A 22,150-nucleotide genomic window follows, 5' to 3' on the forward strand; every position below is an offset into this window, starting at 1 on the left:
ACTTTAATTAAAAAATATAATTAATTTTTTTTTAAAATAAGTACACATAAAAAATTAATAACTAACTTAATTGTATCAACAATAATTCAAAGAAGAAATTTATAACTTTATAACATTAAATATTAAATTAGATATTATCATAATATCAACGGTGAAAATCAAATTAAAAATAAAAAAGGGATTCCAAAACATATGCATCCAAATTCTCAAGTTTCTTTCTCAATCTTAATCTTCTTGCAAGTTGAGGTATCTCCTTCCACCTTCGATTCTTCCGACTTCGAGGATAATCGCTTAGTTGGTGTAATAGCATTTTTCAACAATTCGAATTCATCATTGGCCGCAACTTCATTGGAGAATTCAAGCAACAAATTCTGTACAAAATACCACGTTAAATTAAAGACTTCTTTCTAACCTTTGATTTTATCTCACTAATATTTTTTGAATAAAATTAAGATCTAATTTTGAGAGAACAAACAAACAAAAAATTTATTTTTTGAACAAATACCTTAGCACCTTTGTGTCATACATAGAATTTTGTAAAACAATCCTTTCTGGAAAATTTAATTTAATACAAAATGAGTAAAAATTCACATAAACAATAAGTAAAAACTCACATATAAAAATATATTGTTAAAAAATTATAGATAAATATTACCGTTATATAACTTCACTCTAACAAACTGTAAGATGACAACAGCTCCATCCTTATTGCCGGATCCCAAAAAAGCATTTAATTCATGTGCATAGTTGCCAAAAAGTACACACTCCATTATTTTTCTATATCAAATAAAATGTTTAATGTTAAATATATTTTTTTATAACAAAATAAACAAAAAAATTATAACTAAAAACGTAACTATCTATAAAATAATATCAAATTATATATATTTTATATTTTTAAAATTTAAAAATTAATAATAAAATTAAAATATCAAATACAATTTAAAAAAATTAATAAATAATTAATTAATTATTTTAAATTCGTAAGAAACAAACCACGGAAAGAATGCCTTTTATTATTTTTTTTTTGTAAAATTTAAATTTTTTTTAAATCAATCCGAAGTGATTCTTTCAAAAAATTTAAATACTTAGACGTTTAAAAACGGTGCCTTTGAATCTAAAAAATCTTAACTAAGCTTAATGTTAGTTAAGATATATTTGTTACTTATTAATAATATTAATAAAAATATTTATAATAAAATAAGTTAAAATAATAATTTAAAAAGATGAGATTATCAAAATTTTTATATTTATAAAAATAAATAGATAATTACCTATCATCAATCTCTGATTCGATAATAGTATACTTGGTAGATTTGTTATTCTTTTCAAGAGTCCTCTCATTCTCAATTCCATCAAGATATCCGACAACATCTGAAATGATTTAAAATAAAAAAAATTGTTGTCAATAAATTTGTTAAAAAAAACACATAATAAATTATCAATAAAATAAATAAATTTATACATAAATTATACTTTTTCTAAAATAATAAACTTACCAACTAAATAGGTGCAATCATACCTAGGAGCATTGAGAGTGTCAAAACTCACAAACTTAAATCCATATCGTGGGATACTCGACGATTCTGGAAGTCTGTACACATCAGTACGTTGGTTTAAATTAACCACATACTCATTATGTGTAGTCTTGAAGTAACCCTTATTGAGTCTAACACCAAAATATCTTATTTGCTAAGATATTCCTTCCTCTAGCAAATTCACGAATCGAGGCACAAAAACCCTCTTAACTGAGGCGTGTATTTTTCCTCTCTAGAATTAATGAACAAAAATCAAAAAACGATTAGATGGAAATAAACAAATAAATTTAAAATATAAATAATATAAATTTAAAATAAAATAGAAAAATATCAGTAGAAAACTCACGTCTTCGTCGAGCCAAACCATCTAAATTGAGTATGGCAATGGAGAATTTCCGTAACTTGGTAATGTCTATAACCGTATCACTCGTATACGTACACACAAATTGTCGATTGTAGGATTGATCTAAGCAATCTTGTGAATACCAACCATTGGAATTTTGGATATATGTAAAGAAAAGTATTGATGTACTTTAAATTGTGGTGCTTTATATCTCTCATAACTTATACTTTTATAGTTGCATCATAACTAAATTTTTTTAAATTTGGTTGACTTTAATTTAAAATTTAAAAAATAACAAATTAAATAAAACAACCTGAACTTAAAATTTGAAAATAACAACCTAAACAAATAATAATTTAAAAACTCTAAACTAACGTAAATCTTTATAGTAATATTAGTATGTAACAACTGAAGTATAATTAACGTAAATTTTTTTAAAATTCTAAATTTCTTTAAAAGAATTTATGTAGCTGCAATTTAAAAAAATCAACAAAATTTTAAAAAATAATGCTAAAAAGAATTAACAGATTTTTAAAAAATAGTGTTAAAATATAAAAAAGAACAATCTAAGTAAAATAATTTAAAATGTAAAAAATAACAACCTAAGTACAACAAATTAAAATTTAAAAAATAATAACTTAAATAAAATAATTTAAAATTTAAAAAATAACAACCTAAGTAAAATAACCTAAACTTAAAATTTGAAAATAACAACTTAAACAAATAATAATTTATAATTTATAAATATAAAACTTAAAATTTCTAGTGACGACACATTAGCAAACGAACTTTCAGGCCACGTCAACAAATGAGCTCCCCATTTATATTACTATAAAGATAAAGATTATTTTTTAAATTTTTAAACTAAAAAACTATTTTTTTATTATAGTAGAAAAATAAAAAATTCTAATAATATACAAAAAAATTAAAAAAATTTAAATTTTTTATATTAATTTACTCTTAATTTTTGAACAAGTGCAGCAAAAAAATGTCAACTGTTTGGGTGTTGCATTATCCGGTGAATAAAAAAATAAAAAATATTTTTAGAAAAATTTAAAATTTTAAAATACTAAATTTTTTTATTTTTGAATTTTTACAATTATATGACTAAATTTTTTTATTTAAATTAGAAAAATAAAATAAAATCCAGCAACATCTAGTAAACAATGGATCTGTAAATTTATTATTTTTTAATTTTTAAACTATAAAAATATTTTTTTTTTCAATTAGTAGAAAAATAAAAAATTCAAACAATATAAAAAAAATAAAAAATTGAAAATTTTTAATTTTTTTAAATAAATTTATTCTTAATTTGTGAACAAGTGCAACAAAAAAGTCAACTGTCCGGGTGTAACATTATCCGGTGAATAAAAAATAAAAAAATATTTTTAGAAAAATTTAAAATTTTAAAAAACTAAATTATTTATTTTTAAAATTTTAAATTATAAGATTAAAATTTTTTATTTAAATTAGAAAAATAAAATAAAGTCTAGCAATATTTAGTAAACAACAGATCTGTAAATTTATCATTTTTTATAATTTTTAAACTAAAAAACTATTTTTTATTATAATAGAAAAATAAAAAATTCCAAAAATATCAAAAAAATAAAAAATTTAAAATTTATAAATTTATAAATTAATTTATTCTTAATTTGTGAACAAGTGCAACAATAAAAAAGTCAACTATTTGGGTGTAACATTATCCGGTGAATAAAAAAATAAAAAAAATATTTTTAGAAAAATTTAAAATTTAAAAAACTAATTTTTTATTTTTAAATTTTTAAATTATAAGATTAATTTTTTTATTTATAATAGAAAAATAAAATAAAGTCCAGCAATATCTAGTAAACAACAGATTTGTAAATTTATTATTTTTTTAATTTTTAAACTAAAAAACTATCTTTTTACTATAGTAGAAAAATAAAAAATTCTAACAATATCCGAAAAAAATAAAAAAATTTTAAATTTTTTATATGAATTTACTCTTAATTTTCGAACAAGTGCAGCAAAAAAATGTCAATTGTCTGGGTATTGCATTATCCGATGAATAAAAAAAAATATCTTTAGAAAAATTTAAAATTTTAAAAAACTAAATTTTTTATTTTTGAATTTTTAAATTATATGATTAAATTTTTTGGTTTAAATTAGAAAAATAAAAGAAAATCCAGCAATTTTTAGTAAACAATGGATCTACAAATTTATTATTTTTTTAATTTTTAAACTATAAAAATATTTTTTTCTATTAGTAAAAAAATAAAAAATTATAACAATATCAAAAAAAGAAAAAATTGAACATTTTTAAATTTTTTAAATTAATTTATTCTTAATTTGTGAACAAGTGCCACAATAAAAAAAGTCAACTGTTTGGATGTAATATTATCCGGTAAATAAAAAAATAAAAAAATATTTTCAGAAAAATTTAAAATTTAAAAAACTAAATTTTTATTTTTAAATTTTTATAAGATTAAATTTTTTTATTTATATTAAAAAAATAAAATAAAGTTCAGCAATATCTTGTAAACAACAGATTTGTAAATTTATTATTTTTTTAGTTTTTAAACTAAAAACTAATTTTTTTTATTATAATATAAAAATAAAAAATTAAACATTTTAAATTTTTTATATTAATTTACTCTTAATTTTCGAACAAGTGCAGCAAAAAAATGTCAACTGTCTAGGTGTTGCATTATCCGGTGAATAAAAAAATAAAAAAATATTTTTAGAAAAATTTAAAATTTTAAAAAACTAAATTTTTTATTTTTGAATTTTCAAATTATATGATTAAATTTTTTGGTTTAAATTAGAAAAATAAAATAAAATCTAGCAATATCTAGTAAACAACAGATCTGTAAATTTATTATTTTAAAATTTTTAAACTATAAAACTTTTTGTTCTATTAGTAGAAAAATAAAAAGTTCCAACAATATCAAAAAAATAAAAAATAAAAAATAAAAAATTTTTTAAATTAATTTATTCTTAATTTGTGAACAAGTGCAACAAAAAAATGTCAACTGTCCTAGTGTAACATTATTTGGTGAATAAAAAAAGAAAAAAATATTTTTAGAAAAATTTAAAATTTTATAAAATTAATTTTTTTAAAATTATAAGATTAAATTTTTTATTTAAATTAGAAAAATAAAATAAAGTCCAGCAATATCTAGTAAACAATAGATCTGTAAATTTATTATTTGTTTAATTTTTAAACTAAAAAACTAGTTTTTATTATAATAGAAAGATAAAAAATTCCAACAATATCAAAAAAATAAAAAATTAAAAATTTTTAAATTAATTTATTCTTAATTTGTGAACAAGTGCCATAATAAAAAGTCAACTGTTTGGGTGTAACATTATCCGGTGAATAAAAAAATAAAAAAATATTTTTAGAAAAATTTATAATTTAAAAAACTAAATTTTTTATTTTTAAATTTTTAAATTATAAGATTAAGTTTTTTTATTTATATTAGAAAAATAAAATAAAGTCTAGCAATATCTAGTAAACAACAGATCTGTTAATTTATTATTTTTTTAATTTTTAAACCAAAAATCTATTTTTTATTATAATATAAAAATAAAAAATTCTAACAATATCCAAAAAAAATTTATATTAATTTACTCTTAATTTTCGAACAAGTGTAACAAACAAATGTCACCTGTCTGGGTGTTGCATTATCCGGTGAATAAAAAAATTAAAAAAATATTTTTAGAAAAATTTAAAATTTTAAAAAACAAAATATTTATTTTTGAATTTTTAAATTATATGATTGAATTTTTTGTTTTAAATTAGAAAAATAAAAGAAAATCCAGCAATATCTAGTAAACAACGGATCTGTAAATTTATTATTTTTTTAAATTTTAAACTATAAAAATATTTTTTTCTATTAGTAGAAAAATAAATAATTCTAAAAATATCAAAAAAATAAAAAATTGAAAATTTTTAAATTTTTTAAATTAATTTATTCTTAATTTGTGAACAAGTGGCACAATAAAAAAGTAAACTGTTTGGCTGTAACATGTAACACCCTAACTTTTAGCATCTCATGATCGTAAAAAAGGGCGAACCTAATTTCCTTTATTATTTAATGCATTGTTTATAAGAAAATACCAGAAAATTTTTAGTAATTAAAATCAATTATAATAATAATAAATATACAAATGAATTCAATATAAAATTTGAAGACAATACCTATCCTTTTGGATAAAATAAAAGCTAAAGCAACAGGGACGAGGGAACTCTATAAAAACAACAGGCATCACAAGTAAATCTACTAATCGTCCGCAGCTTCATACTGAATCTTCAAACCTGTCACTGAAAGAGTGGAAGATTTTGGGGTGAGAACAAACTACACGTTCTCAATAGGGAATGAGAATGCCATAAAAGTAATGAATTTAATGCAAATAATTAACTTAGTAAAACTATTTTGTTAAACCAATGGAAATACTTTTATTTCTACTTCAGATAAATAATTACTTTTCTTTAAATTTCTACACTCAAAATAGATTTCAATCACAAAATTAGTCATACTAACAATCTCTCAGCCACATAATCATATTTCAACCACAATATCTTACCTCAATACATCCGTGAACTAACAGCACAAGTAAGGGATTCAAACCAACATACAAACAAGTCAAACAGCACAATCACAAAGAAGTAATACAAGCAAACTCAACCAAATACAAATGTACAAACAACATGATGCATGTCTATTCCTAATGCAGGCCATGAGCTCATGTGTCGGTTGCCTACCCGCTCCCGACATTACCCGGACACAAGTCCCAGATATTGCTTTCCAGATGCATACAGTGTGCTTATAAGTCGTACGGCTAGGCCGCATACAACGTGACTTTCCAAATCAATAAGCGTACCTCTGGAAAATAGTTCTCAGTGTGTGGGCGTCCCCACTTTACATTTGGCACTAAGGCCCAAACAATGTCACATCTACTCTCCTGTGGCAGTCATTTCATTAATTCATATATTCCTTTAATCATTGTTCTCTGCTCTCCTGTGGCAGAGATTCCTTTAATTATCTTTCTTTCCTTTACTTTTCGTTCTTCCTCTTCTTTTCTTTTTTATCAAACCGAACTCAAAACATAACTCAAAGCGAAATCCCTTCTCAAAAGATTGAGTTTAAAATATCATACTTTTCTTAATAAATCGGTTTGAAAACAAAACTCTTTTCGTAATAAATCGAAATCAAGTAATATTCTTAAATTAAATTTGCTTTTAAATAACACTTTAAATAAAGTTTTAGAGTTTTATAAAAATTTGACAGCAATTTCTTTAAAATTCGGGTTTTGCCACCCTTCAAGGGTTCCAACCTAACCACCTTTCAAACCCTTTTCAAAAGATTTTCAAGTAAAAAATCATTTTCAACATTCACAGCGTTCAAAATATCAAATAGAATCAAATCATTTTCTTTAAAGCTAAGCCTCTTTCTATTTCAATAAAATTAGCCCGTTTCCAATCTTTTGCTTTTGAAATTAAAGAAAATTCATTTCTTCATTCAGACTTTACAAATTCCTCCGACCATACTCGTTTAACATTTAATACTAACAAAAATCACCTTTTTGTGTATTTTTACCCGCCCTTCATCAGCACCTATTCACCATCATACTAATACCAAAATCAGTTACCATCCACTTCTATAACCATAAATTCCAGCATCAAACACAGTCTCAATTCAAACCCAATTCATAAACTCAAATCACATTGCAATTTAACAAGCAACACCAAATTGACCAACACTCACAATTACAACCAATTCTCATCAATTAGACACACAAAACACGTGTAAATTATTTACAATTACTCAATAAGTTTTTTGGCATTCTTAAATTAAAAAAAAAACTTGTAATTTTAAAAACGAAATCCCCTACCTCCGTATGAAATCAAAATCAACGAAAGCTCCAGAGAAACTTTTTGACCGAGTTGCTGAAGAGGAAAGCGTCAGAAATCATCTGTGTCTCCTAGAACTCCAGTTGGCCGAACTCAAGGGGCAGGAGAGCTACATCACCGTCGATTTCCACTGATCAAAAGTGACGTCAATACATAAAGAAAAAGGATATGAACACTTTTATCGGATTAGATTTTTTATTGGATTTACGAATCTCAAAAAATTGAAGCCGAAAGATCAAAGGGAGTCATAGTTTCCTCCCTCACCCATGGTCTCTCTCTCTGCCTTTCTTTCTTCTCCCTGTCCGTGGCAATAATGAATTAATGAAAGGAGATAGGTAGAGATTTTGATTAGTGAGGATGGTGAGGTGTCATTGTTATATATGTGTAATTGTATGCATATGAGCCACGTTTCAATCTCTTTTCTTTGATTCCCTTAAAGGCTCACGGTTATATATATATGGAACAAAGGTAATGAATATAATAAATGGTGATTTGGTGGCATTGGTTATATATATGTATATATACATATAAGCTATGCTTCATTTCCTCTCTTTTGCTCGAAATGGCTTCGGCCACTTCTTCTTTTTCTTTTAAATGGTTAGGATTTGGTTGAATTAGTCCCACATTACTTAGGATAGCAAATGGAGTGGGTGGCCTAGGCTATAAATATGAGGCTAAGTTCTCCATTTGTTTTTGCACCAGTCAAAAACATTTTAAGCTTGTATCTGATTTTTCTTTTCTTCTGTACTCTTTGATTAGAGAGTGTTGTGAGGTGTAGTTAGATATTTGCTTTGAGAGAGTGTGGGTGTACTGGAGTGCCGGTGTTAGAGAGAAAGAAGTCTATGTGTTGTAACAATTTTCACATAGTGATATTCTCTGGTTGTCATTTGACAACGGCCGTGGTTTTTTTCCGGTAATTGGAGTTTTCACGTTAAATTCTTGTGTTGTGATTGTGTCTATTTTATTTCTCTATCAAAGGTGTTTTCTCAAGGGGAATGGTGTCTTATTCCCAACAAGTGGTATCAGAGCTTCGGTTCGGTGGGATTTATTCTTAGTATGCTCTGTGGTTGCAGCCTAGTCTGACCTTCCACATCAGAAAAGAATTTTGTCCTGTGGCTTGAGGTTGATCTTTGGTTGCTGTTGTTGTTGCTGGAAGGCAGTGTGACACTGTGAGAGTGCAGTTTGGAAAGGTTCTGGCTAAGGAAAGACCTGGTATTTAAGTGTGTCCATTGTGACCCACCTCTCTTTCCTGGGGACCCTTCCTAGTACACGGTCTACAGTTGAGTTATACTATTCCAGTATACGGTTGCAACAATGTCAGGATATTCAAGTGCTGTGAAGCTTGAAATAGAAAAATTTGATGGAAGAATCAATTTTGGCTTGTGGCAAATACAAGTCAAGGATGTGTTGATACAAACAGGTTTGCACAAGGTGTTGAAGGAGAAGATCTCTGGTTGCTCTCTCTATGAGAGAAGATGATGTTCTCTAGAAGACAAGAAGTATCCTCATGGTATTACCGAACTGCTATGGATAAGGATAAGTTGTGGCAATCGGGTCCACAATTGCACACGGGCATTGGTTGGCGTTGAGATGCAAGGTGTATGGCGGAGTTAGGTCGATGGCTGAAGAACTTCCAGGAAAAGCCAATTTGGAAGTTGCACCATGAATTTTCAGCAAGGTTTTGATCTGTACCAAGGCGAAATGCTTGGAGTAGTCTAATTCTAAGTAAGTATACTTTCATGGTGGAGTATGATAGTTCTCTGAACTATGATTGTCGGTATAGACAATGGCAGCAAAGAATTGTCGGTGTTGACAATGGAAGCTGAAGATGTGTGACTATTTCAATCAAGGTGGAGATTGTTAGGATTTGGTTGAATTAGTCCCACATTGCTTAGGATAGCAAATGGAGTGGGTAGCCTAGGCTATAAATATGGGGCTAAGTTCTCCATTTGATTTTGCACCAGTCAGAAACACTTTAAGCTTGTATCTGATTTTTCTTTTCCTCTGTACTCTTTGATTAGAGAGTGTTGTAAGGTGTAGTTAGATATTTGCTTTGAGAGAGTGTGGGTGTACTGGGGTGCCAGTGTTAGAGAGAAAGAAGTCTATGTGTTGTAACAATTTTCACATAGTGATATTCTCTGGTTGTCATTTGACAACGGCCGTGGTTTTTTCTCCGGTAATTGGAGTTTTCACGTTAAATTCTTGTGTTGTGATTGTGTCTATTTTATTTCTCTGTCAAAGGTGTTTTCTCAAGGGAAAATGGTGTCTTATTCCCAACATAAATAATAATAATAATAATAATAATAATAATAATAATAATAATTTATTCTCCAATCCTATTTCCTTGTTCATATGCTTTTTCATTTGATTCTGACTACATATGTCTTCTTAAATTTCCTGAGATATCTGTTTTTCTTAAGATGCGGTTTGGTTCTTTTGCTTCATGTCTTGCATCTTATGTATATCTCATTCCGATTGAATTTGGTTCTTTTGGAGTTCTTGTTTCGAACCTTGCATTCTGAATTATTCCCTGCCTGATAGTGTTCTTCAACATTCTCTTGAATTCCTATGAACCCCGTCCATAAATTTTGTTCTTCTCTTCCTAAGTTTGATATCTTTTTAGGTAACTCAAGCTTGTTTTAGAGTAACGTGTGATTCTTCCTTGTGCTGTTTAAACTATTTTTTTTTTGGGCTCATGTATTCTCTGATGTAACTTTGGACTTATTAATGCATCAAAGAGAAACGTAGAAATCTTGGTGAACATTTTCCTTATTGCTTGTCCTTTCTCTAAGGTCTTGTATCCTTTTGAGTGACTTGAGACTTGTTTTGGTGACACGTGCGATCGTTATATATGGCAAGCGATATGTTAGTTCTTTAGGATACGTTGTGCGGACGCGGAAGGTGGAGTTTGTAAGTGTGCAATGTCACAGGATGTTAAGGAGCTTGATTCTTGCAAAGGAGTTTTGTTGAAGTTAGATTTGTGCCTGTTAGTGGGTTGCGGAATGTTTGATGAGGTTGAGAATCCATGGAGAATCTGTTTAATATGGTATGGTTGGGAATGGTGAAGTTACGTCATGTTGAAGTTTAGGCAGCTGAAGCTCTAAAGTTAGTATGAGTTTAGTGTGCAAACGATATACCTGTCGTTCTAATACCAGCCTACCTTGTAACCTTTTTGCATCGAGCCTACCTTGTATCTTTTGCTTTGCGCCAGACTTCTTCCCTATAATTTTAAGCCATAAGAATATCCTGGATTTAAAAACCGTATAAGTAATATATATATATATATATATATATATAGTGAGACCTTAAATCTTCCTCCTTATATATTACGTCTTATATATGTCAAAATATTTTGTTTTTTTCCTAATGTGTTCAAAAGTAAAGCTAGTTTGAACTTCATTCTTTTATTTTGTATCAATTTTTGAGGACGAAAATTTTTATAAGTGGGATAGGATGTAAGACTCCGAACTTTTGAAAATTAAATAATTAACTATTTATAAGTTATTATATTATATTGAGATATAATTTTTTTAAAAAATTATTTTCAACAAAAATAATTAAATATTATTTATTTTATTAAATTTAAATTATTTATAAAAATATATATATTTTAATTAGACAAATATTAAATTTATTTTTATTATTATTATTATTATTATTATTATTATTATTATTATTATTATTAATCATTTAGTTTTGGTAAGAAACAAAGAAAGAAAGAAAATTTTAAAACGTGGCTTTTTATGCATAAGTTTATATATAAAACTATGACACATGCCTTTTCTCATTGAATGACCAATGACCCTTGATCATGCATTAACATTTATCAATTTCATTTTAATCTTCATGCATGACTGAATTACTTTGGAGAAAGAAAAATGTGACACATAGCCTTTCATTAATGAACCAAGACACACGGCTTTTCTCTAATCACCACTAATTATCATTTTTATCTTATCTTTCATTTCATTCACTGAACCCTATCATTATTTTCAGTTTTAGTTTTGACAAGAACTCCTTGCACTATTATTTCAATTTCAGCTTCTTCACTTTTGTTTCCGTTATCTTCTGCCATTCATTCATTTTTTTATGATAAGTTGTTCATTTTTTGTTGTGTATTATTTGCAAATTTAGCATACGAAACAAGTCAAGCATGAATATAAAAATATGTAAGTAGATTGATGTCTTTTTGACAAATATTAATTACTATTTTTTTATAACAATTATTGTCAAACAAAAATTTTATTATTTTATTGAGAATTATTAACAAATATGTATTTGAAATATTAATTGAACCTTTTAATATCTATTTTAATTAGAACTTTATTATTAGTTATTGTCTTTTTTCTAAATTTTTCTACTGTACACAAATTTACTTATTAATTAAAATGATTATACATGTATGACAAAAAATTCTATTGTGAATTTTATTATTATTTTTTTGTAATTTTACTACAAAAACAACTTTTACTTTTGTCAAAAAGGCAACCCTTCTATTAGATGTATATTTTGAATATTAGACAACACTTGTATAGGTTGCATATTCAAAAGAAAAGGCAACACTTGTATAGGTTGCATATCTAAAAGAAAAGGCAATGCTTTAAAATGTTGCATATTCATAACTAATAGGCAATACTTCAAAGTATTGCGAATTCAAACTTATAAGCAACACATAAAAGGGTTGCATTTTATTACAAATAGGCAACACTTTTTAGTAGTGACCAAAATATAAGAGAAAAGACAACACTGAAAAAGTGTTGTCTCAAACACACCTTTAAAGTGTTGTTGTTTTTCAACCAAAGGTAACACTTACCAAGTGTTGCTCTCAAAAGCGTTGCTTTTGAAACAAAAAAGTGTTGCCTTGATCTAAGGCAACGACTGCATATGCAACGCCGCCTAAAAACGTTGCCTTAGGTCTAAAAGTGTTGCCATAGATCAAAAGTAACATTGTATCAGCCTTTAAGCAATATTTTTTAAATGTTGTCTCAACCTGAAAATGTTGTAGTGAGAGTTGGTTGTAATTGTGAGTGTTGGTCAATTTGGTGTTGCTTGTTAAATTGAAATGTGATTTGAGTTTATGAATTGGATTTGAATCGAGACTGTATTTGATGCTGGAATTTATGGTTATGGAAGTGGATGGTAACTGATTTTGGTATTAGTATGATGGTGAATAGGTGCTGATGAAGGGCTGGTAAAAATACGCAAGAATGTGATTTTGGTTAGTATTAAATGTTAAACGAGTATGATCGGAGGGATTTGTAAAGTCTGAATGAAGAAATGAATTTCCTTTAATTTCAAAAGCAAAATATTTGAAACGGGCTAATTTTATTGAAATAGAAAGAGGCTTAGCTTTAAAGAAAATGATTTGATTCTATTTGATATTTTGAACGGTGTGGATATTGAAAATGAGTTGTTACTTGAAAATATTTTGAAAAGTGTTTGAAAGGTGGTGGTTAGGTTGGGACCTTTAAAGGATGGCAAAGCCCAAAATTTAAAGGAAACGCTGCCAAATTGTTATAAAACTTTAAGACTTTATTTAAAGTGTTATTTAAAAGCAAATCTAATTTAAGAATATTACTTGATTTCGATTTATTACGAAAAGAGTTTTGTTTTCAAACTGATTTATTAAGATAAGTATGATGTTTTAAACTCAATCTTTTGAGAAGGGATTTTGCTTTAAGTTATGTTTTGAGTTCGGTTTGATAAAAAAGAAAAGAAGAAGAAGAACGAAAAGTAAAGGAAAGAAAGATAATTAAAAGAATCTCTATCACAGGAGAGCAGAGAATAAAGATTAAAGGAATATATTAATTAATGAAATGACTGTCACAGGAGAGCAGATATGACATTGTTTGGGCCTTAGTGCCAAATGTAAAGTGGGGACGCCTACACACTGAGAACTGTTTTCCAGATATACGCTTATTGATTTGGAAAGTCACACTGTATGCGGCCTAGTCGTACGACTTATAAACACATTGTATGCATCTGGAAAGCCATATCTGGGACTTGTGCCCGGGTAATGTCGGGGGCGGGTAGGCAACCGACACATGAGCTCATGGCCTGCGTTAGGGATAGACATGCATCATCATTGTTTGCGTATTTGCATTTGATTGAGTTTGCTTATCTTGTCTCTCTATGATTGTGCTGTTTGTCTTTTTGCTACTTGTTTATGTGTTGATCTGTTTTCTGTGTTATTAGCTTGTGTATTGAGGTGGCTGAGAACTGAGGTTTTGATTGGAATTTGTCTTAAGTTCAAAAATTTAAAGAAGGTAATTAATTATATAAAGTAATAGTAAAAAGTATTTTCAAAAGGTTTGATAAAAATATAGTTTTATTGAGTAAAGTTAATTATTTGCATTTTATTTCATTACTCTTACGGCATTCTCCTTCCCTACTGAGAACATGTGGTTTATTTTCACCCCAAAATCTTCCACCCTTTCAGTGTCACAGGTTCGAAGATTCAGTAAGAAGCTACAGACGATTAGTAGATTTGCTTGTGATTCCTGTTATTTTTATAGAGTTCCCTTGCCCTTATTGCTTTAAATTTTATTTTATTTTAAATTTTATTTTATACAGAGGGATAGGAGTTGTAACTGAGACTTATTTGAAATCTTTTGTATAATAATTATCATTACTAGTAATTATGTGATTATTATTACTTGAAGATAATAACTATTCCTTTGGACAAAATAAAAGCTAAAGCAACAAGGATGAGGGAACTCTATAAAAATAACAGGTATCACAAGTAAATTTACTGATCGTCCGCAGCTTCATACTGAATCTTCGAACCTGTCACTAAAAGGGTGGAAGATTTTGGGGTGAGAACAAACCACACGTTCTCAGTAGAGAATGTGAATGTCGTACAAGTAATGAATTTAATGCAAATAATTAACTTACTTAGTAAAACTATTTTGTTAAACCTTTGAAAATACTTTTATTTTTAATTTAGATAAATAAGTACTTTTCTCTAAATATCTAAACTCAACACAGATTTTAATCACGAAAATAGTCATACTAACCATCTCTCAGCCACATAATCATTTTTCAACCACAACATCTCACCTCAATATATTCGTGAACTAACAACATCTCACCTCAATATATTCGTGAACTAACAGTACAAGTAAGGGATTCAAACCAGCATACAAACAAGTCAAACAGCACAATCACAGAGAAGTAATACAAGCAAACACAACCAAATACAAATGTGCAAACAACATGATGCATGTCTGTTCCTAATGCAGGCCATGAGCTCATGTGTCGGTTGCCTATCCGCTCCCGACATTACCCGGGCACGAGTCCCAGATATGGCTTTCCAGATGCATACAGTGTGCTTATAAGTCGTACGGCTAGGCCGCATACAGTGCGACTTTCCAAATCAATAAGCGTACATCTGGAAAACAGTTCTCAGTGTGTGGGCGTTCCCACTTTACATTTGGCACTAAGGCCCAAACAATGTCCCATCTGCTCTCCTGTGGCAGTCATTTCATTAATTAATATATTCCTTTAATCTTTGTTTTCTACTCTCATGTGGCAGATATCCTTTTAGTTAATATATTCTCTAATCTTTATTCTCTGCTCTCCTGTGGCAGAGATTCCATTAATTATCTTTCAAACACTTTTCAAAACATTTCCAAGTAATAAATCGTTCTCAATATTCATACCGTTTTTCAAATATCAAATAGAATCAAATCATTTTATTTAAAGTTAAGCCTCTTTCTATTTCAATAAAATTAGCCCGTTTCAAATCTTTTGCTTTTGAAATTAAAGAAAATTCATTTCTTCATTCAGACTTTACAAATTCCTCCGACCATACTCGTTTAATATTTAATACTAACCAAAATCACCTTCTTGTGTATTTTTACCAGTCCTTCATCAACACCTATCACCATCATACTAATACCAAAATCAGTTACCATCCACTTCTATAACCATAAATTCCAGCATCAAACACATTCTCAATTCAAACCCAATTCATAAACTCAAATCACATTGCAATTTAACAAGCAACACCAAATTGACCAACACTCACAATTACAACCAATTCTCATCAATTAGACACATAAAACACGTGTAAATTATTTGCAATTACTCAATAAGTTTTTTGGCATTCTTAAATTAAAAAAAACTTGTAATTTTAAAAATGAAACCCCCTACTTCCGTATGAAATCAAAATCAACGAAAGCTCTGGAGAAACTTTTTGACCGAACTGCTGAAGAGAAAAGCGTCAGAAATCATCTGTGTCTCCTAGAATTCCAGTTGGCCAAACTCAAGGGACAGGAGAGCTACGTTACCGTCGACTTTCACCGATCAAAATTGACACCAATACAAAAAGGAGAAGGATACAAACACTTTTATCGAATTAAATTTTTTATTGGATTTACGAATCTTAAGAAATCGAAGCCAAAAGATCAAAAGGAGTCATGGTTTCCTCTCTCACCGACGGTCTCTCTCTCGGCCTTTCTTTCTTCTCCCTGTCCGTGGCAATAATGAATTAATGAAAAGAGATAGGTAAAGATTTTGATTAGTGAGGATGGTGAGGTGTCATTGTTATATATGTGTAAATGTATGCATATGAGCCACGTTTCAATCTCTTTTCTTTGATTCCCTTAAAGACTCACGGTTATATATATATATATGGAACTAAGGTAATGAATATAATAAATGGTGATTTGGTGGCATTGGTTATATATATATGTATATATACATATAAGCTATGCTTCATTTCCTCTCTTTTGCTCTAAATGGCTTCGGCCACTTCTTCTTTTTCTTTTAAACAACAACAACAACAACAATAATAATAATAATAATAATAATAATAATAATAATAATAATAATAATATATTTTGAAATATCTTATTATAATAATAAAAATAATTTAAAAATTTTAATAAATTTTAAACTCAAATTATCATAAAATTTAATTTAATTACTTTTAAAAAAATAATATTCTTTAAATAAAATAATACATCATTATTTAATTTTTCGAAAACTCGGAATGTTATATAACATTATCCAGTGAATAAAAAATATAAAAAATATTTTTAAAAAAATTTAAAAAACTAAATTTTTTATTTTAAAATTTTTAAATTATAAGATTAAATTTTTTTGTTTATATTAAAAAATAAAATAAAGTCCAGCAATATCTAGTAAACAATAGATCTGTAAATTTATTATTTTTTTAATTTTTAAACTAAAAACTATTTTTTTATTATAATATAAAAATAAAAAATTCTAACAATATCCAAAAAAAATTAAAAAATTTTAATTTTTTTATATTAGATTACACTTAATTTTCGAACAAGTGCAACAAAAAAATGTCAAGTGTATGGGTGTTGCATTATTCGGTGAATAAAAAAATAAAAAAATATTTTTAAAAAATTTAAAATTTTAAAAAAGTAAACTTTTTATTTTTAAATTTTTAAATTATATGATTAAATTTTTTTGTTTAAATTAGAAAAATAAAATAAAATCCAGCAATATCTAGTAAACAACAGATTTGTAAATTTATTATTTTTTTAATTTTTAAACTATAAAATTTTTTTTCTATTAGTAGAAAAATAAAAAATCTCAACAATATGAAAAAATAAAAATTGAAAAATTTTAAATTTTTTAAATTAATTTATTATTAATTTGTGAACAAGTGCAACAAAAAAGGCAACTGTCCGGGTGTAACATTATCCGGTGAAAAAAAATAAAAAAAATATTTTTAGAAAAATTTAAAATTTTAAAAAATTAAATTTTTTATTTTTAAATTATAAGATTAAATCTTTTTCTTTAAATTAGAAAAATAAAATAAAGTCTAGCAATCTCTAGTAAACAACAGATTTGTAAATTTATTATTTGTTTAATTTTTAAACTAAAAAACTATTTTTTCTTATAATAGAAAAATAAAAAATTCCAACAATATAAAAAAAAATAAAAAATTGAAAATTTTAAATGTTTTAAATTAATTTATTCTTAATTTGTGAACAAGTGCAACAAAAAAAGTCAACTGTCCGGGTGTAACATTATCCGGTGAATAAAAAAAATATTTTGAAAAAAATTTAAAATTTTAAAAAATTAAATTTTTTGTTTTTAAATTATAAGTGTAACACCCTACCACACAGGGCCTTACGCTTAAGTCGTAAAGCAGAGGTGGCAAGGTATTACGACCTTTAAAAGAAAATGATATCTACATAGATATAGTTGGGTGAAATCATATCTAGGAGCCTTGAAGAACAAGCTAAACAAATCGATAAACAGAAAATCGTGACACACTCGCATGGATATTCGTAAAACGGACAGGTAAAATCGAAAGATAACTGAACACATATATATACATATCAGAGTTCCAAAACTCAGATAGCAAGCTCCAGACTCGACCTGCGAAGCTAAGGCCGACCAGAGTATATAATTATGTATATATACAACCCAAAATAAAACTCAAACCACAAAATAAACCCCTGTATCTCCAAGTCGACCTCTAGGAGGGACAAAACACAAAACATACATGCGGAGATTCTATAAACATATATACATAGCCTAAAACCAAATATGACAGTCCAAAAGACAGTTCTTCGCTCGTAAGGAGGATACCCAAATGCTCATCGAGGTGTCTCTCCACCTGCATCTGAAAAACAACAACATAGTATGGGATGAGAACCGGAGGTTCTCAGTATGGTAAAGGTGCCCGCATAGTTAATATAAAAGGTCTCGGGAAAGCCGGAGGCATTCCTAAAACTTCGACACTCAGAATCATTCTTAAGGAAAATAAACTAAACCAAAAGTTAGGTAAGCTATCTAAGGTATTCTAATTCTGAATCTAACTTTAACCTAATAATTCACGTTCTGTCTCCTCTAATCCTCCGAATCATTGGTGGGACAATCCTCTCTCCTCACACTTTCGCCAAGGAGGATTTCTTAGAAAACATACACATATAGTTCAAGCAAGAAAAGCACAGGTAGAGAAGCATTTACAGCAAGTAGAGCAAGTAGCGGATAAGCAGAATTTAACAGTTACACAAACTAAAGCAATGTACACCCAAACAAAGCAAACAAATGCATATGATGTATGCCTGTTCTATGGCTGATGAGTCTCATCTGTCGGTTATACAGCCAACCCGACAAGTCCTGGTAGTTAACCATTGGACAGTCCCTCTGTGCGCGCATCCCCAAGCTCAATAATATTCCATGGAGTCAAACTCCAAGCTCAAATATAATATTCCATGGAGTCACACTCCAAGCTCAATAGTATAATATTCCATGGAGTTAAACTCCAAGCTCAATAATATTCAATATTCATATTTATATGCATGCCCATGGGGGAATCCGGGGAGTTAAAGTGCCCGGTCACATCTTGCGACAGAGGGTCAACAAATAGTCTCAAATATACAAGCCACATAATAATCTCTTTCCCTTTTAAAATATTACCTCAAATCAAACTCCAATTCTTAAAGAAATTTTGGCAATATCTCCTCTAAGACTCAAATTTCTGCCACCCTTCAAGGGTCCCAACTATCAACCAAACACCTCTCAGTCACTCAAATCATGTCCAGTAACAAATTATTTCATAATCAAACAAATACTAATATTAAATCTTTTTCCAAACCGACCAACTTCAACAACAAATTATTGACAACAGCTAGACCTCACATTTTATACCATATACACAATCCATCAATTATTCATTCATTTCACTCCTATCTTAAGGTCTTCTAGCCTATGTTTTCACGTGACATTAAACATTAACTACAAGAAACCAAAACCATACCTTCGTACGGAATCAAAATATTCAAAGCTCTGGAGAAGCTTTCTGACCGAGCTATCGAAGAAGAAAACGTCCAAAATCGTTTATGCCTCCTAAAATTCCCGTTGGCCAAACCCAAAGAAAAGATGAACTATGTCACTGTCAACTTTCACTAATAAAAAATGGTGCCAACGTGTAGAAGAAGAGGTTACGAATACTCTTACCGGATTAGATTTTTGATTGGAGTTACGGATTGTAAGAAATCGAAACCGAAAGTTTAACGGGGTTTACGTTCTTTCGCTCCTCTCCTCTTGGTTACTCTTCTCTCTCGCCTCTCATTCTTGTATATACATACATATATATATGGCGGCGCAAGTATAATAATAATAATGAAGTAAATATTACTTAATTTCTTCAGTTGATACTATTATATATAGCTAATGATATAATAAGACTATAATAATACTCATACCTAGATATTATATATATGTGTATCCATATGCAATGGCTTTCCATTGAGTAAATGGCTGCCGCCTTACATATATATATGCGTCCATGCATAATAGTAATAATAATTAGAATAATATACATATATATACAATCGTAATGCATAATCAACACCGCCTTTTATTTTTGTGCTTTATGATTAATAATAATAATAATAATAATAATAATAATAATAATAATAATAATAATGATAATAATAAAAATAATAATAAGAATTTGAATTTGATTAAATTTAAATTATTATAAAATTAATTCAATTACTGATAATAAAAATAATTTTCTAAAAATAAGAAACTCTAATTTTATAAAATAAATTATAACTTATTTATATTTATATTTTTAAAATTGAGGTTGCTACATCCTACCCACCTTATAAAAATTTTCGTCCTCGAAAATTGATATAAAATGGAAGAGATTCATACTAATGTAACTTCCCTTCTTAAACATGTCAAAGAAAACAGAAAGATCTGACATGTTTAGTTTGCAAATTCAGGATATTCTTATGATTTAAAAGTCTACGCAAAACGGAAGATGCAAGATAGACTCGATACAGAAAGGTTATAAGGCAAGTTGGTATTAGATCGACGGGTTTATCACTTCTAATACTCACTTCGTCTAGCTCTTAAGTTCTGCCGATTCTAATGGTTCCACCTTTCGTAATACAATCGAAACTGGTTCAGTCTCTAACACTAAATCTATCACAACTTACTTTTTCTCTCGACACCTAACCGGTTATCAAACAGATATTTCTATCGGCCTAACCTCCTAGTCCGTATCCAAGTCCAAAACTACGTCCAGTCTTTCCAGTCCTAAACTTCCATATCTGATTACGTAACCTAAACGAAAGCGGAGTCCTAGCTCTACATGGAACAAATCTGTCTTATGCATTCTGTATCATACTTACCTCGATCCTGTCGTGGCCAACCCGCATCTGCGGCTCTCCCACGTGAACAATCCCTAGACATATGTCCCGGTGCTCCACATCGAAAACACATTCCCAGTCCGTACCTGCGCGACTCTTCTGGAGTGGTCTAACCAAAGCCTTCCTGTAGCAGTGTCCACTTCATGGAGCAATCCTCAGCGAGCTGGCTCTTCTTAACCAACTCAGTGAAATTTGTTAGCTTTTGTGGATACACGTAATTAAAGATATCTCTCCTTAGTCCTTTCTCATACTGAGCACACTTCCATTCCTCATAATCGGCTGGATTTCCTTGACAAGTTTTTGAGAAACGGCACAGATTGTCGAATTCACGGGTATAGTCAGCGACAGACATATCCTTCTGCTTCAGCTGCATTAACTCCAATTCTTTTGCAATGCGAAACGCATGCAAGAAATATCTCCCGTAAAACTCTGTCTTGAATCTATGCCAAGGGACATCCGTTAACTCCACCTGCAAGGTATGACACAACTCTTGCCACCAATTCTGAGCATCTCCCTCCAACATATGAGTCACTATCTCCACTGACTGTACTTCAGGAATGTGCTGAGTGTACAAAAACCTCTCTACTTCTCGAAACCACTGATCAGCCTCCAGGGCATTGGCGTTTCCGTTAAACCGAGGTGGACCATTCTTGAGGAAATCAGTAAGGGTCATTGACTTATAGTATCGACTTATGTTACTCGTACTAGCACTAGGGTTTCCACCTCGACGTCCTTGCACTGGTTCAACCTCGGGATTTTCTCTCCGTATACCTCGTTCGGATCCACGAGACGACATCTGGTCCCTGTTCACACCAAACAAGTGATATTAAGTTGATCAGTCTCAATATCGCAAGTTTAATGCTTCAAGTTCCAAATGCATGCTCATGAATATTTATGCCACATATATTAATCAGATATCCTAATAGCACATACACACACCCAGAGTATGCCCAGAAGCATAATCAGTTCATCCCTCAGGCTCTACAGGAACGAACTGCTCTGATACCATAATGTAACACCCTACCACACAGGGCCTTACGCTTAAGTCGTAAAGCAGAGGTGGCAAGGTATTACGACCTTTAAAAGAAAATGATATCTACATAGATATAGTTGGGTGAAATCATATCTAGGAGCCTTGAAGAACAAGCTAAACAAATCGATAAACAGAAAATCGTGACACACTCGCATGGATATTCGTAAAACGGACAGGTAAAATCGA

General features: G+C 28.9%; 2 protein-coding genes across 2 annotated transcripts; both read right to left on the reverse strand.

Moving 5' to 3' along the window:
• Positions 1 to 206: 206 nt before the first annotated feature.
• On the reverse strand, positions 207 to 21,004 carry LOC130939508 (uncharacterized). Its single transcript, XM_057867609.1, has 5 exons — positions 20,914 to 21,004; positions 1,275 to 1,374; positions 656 to 777; positions 514 to 551; positions 207 to 371 (listed from the first exon to the last, which is right to left on the reverse strand). Exons 1-5 carry the CDS (start codon positions 21,002 to 21,004, stop codon positions 207 to 209), a joined length of 516 nt encoding a protein of 171 aa, XP_057723592.1.
• Positions 21,005 to 21,040: 36 nt separating this feature from the next.
• On the reverse strand, positions 21,041 to 21,727 carry LOC130939509 (uncharacterized). The gene has a single exon (XM_057867610.1). It carries the CDS (start codon positions 21,725 to 21,727, stop codon positions 21,041 to 21,043), a length of 687 nt encoding a protein of 228 aa, XP_057723593.1.
• Positions 21,728 to 22,150: the final 423 nt, after the last annotated feature.

Source organism: Arachis stenosperma, chromosome 7 (genome assembly GCF_014773155.1).
Source record: "Arachis stenosperma cultivar V10309 chromosome 7, arast.V10309.gnm1.PFL2, whole genome shotgun sequence".
Classification (NCBI taxonomy): domain Eukaryota; kingdom Viridiplantae; phylum Streptophyta; class Magnoliopsida; order Fabales; family Fabaceae; genus Arachis; species Arachis stenosperma.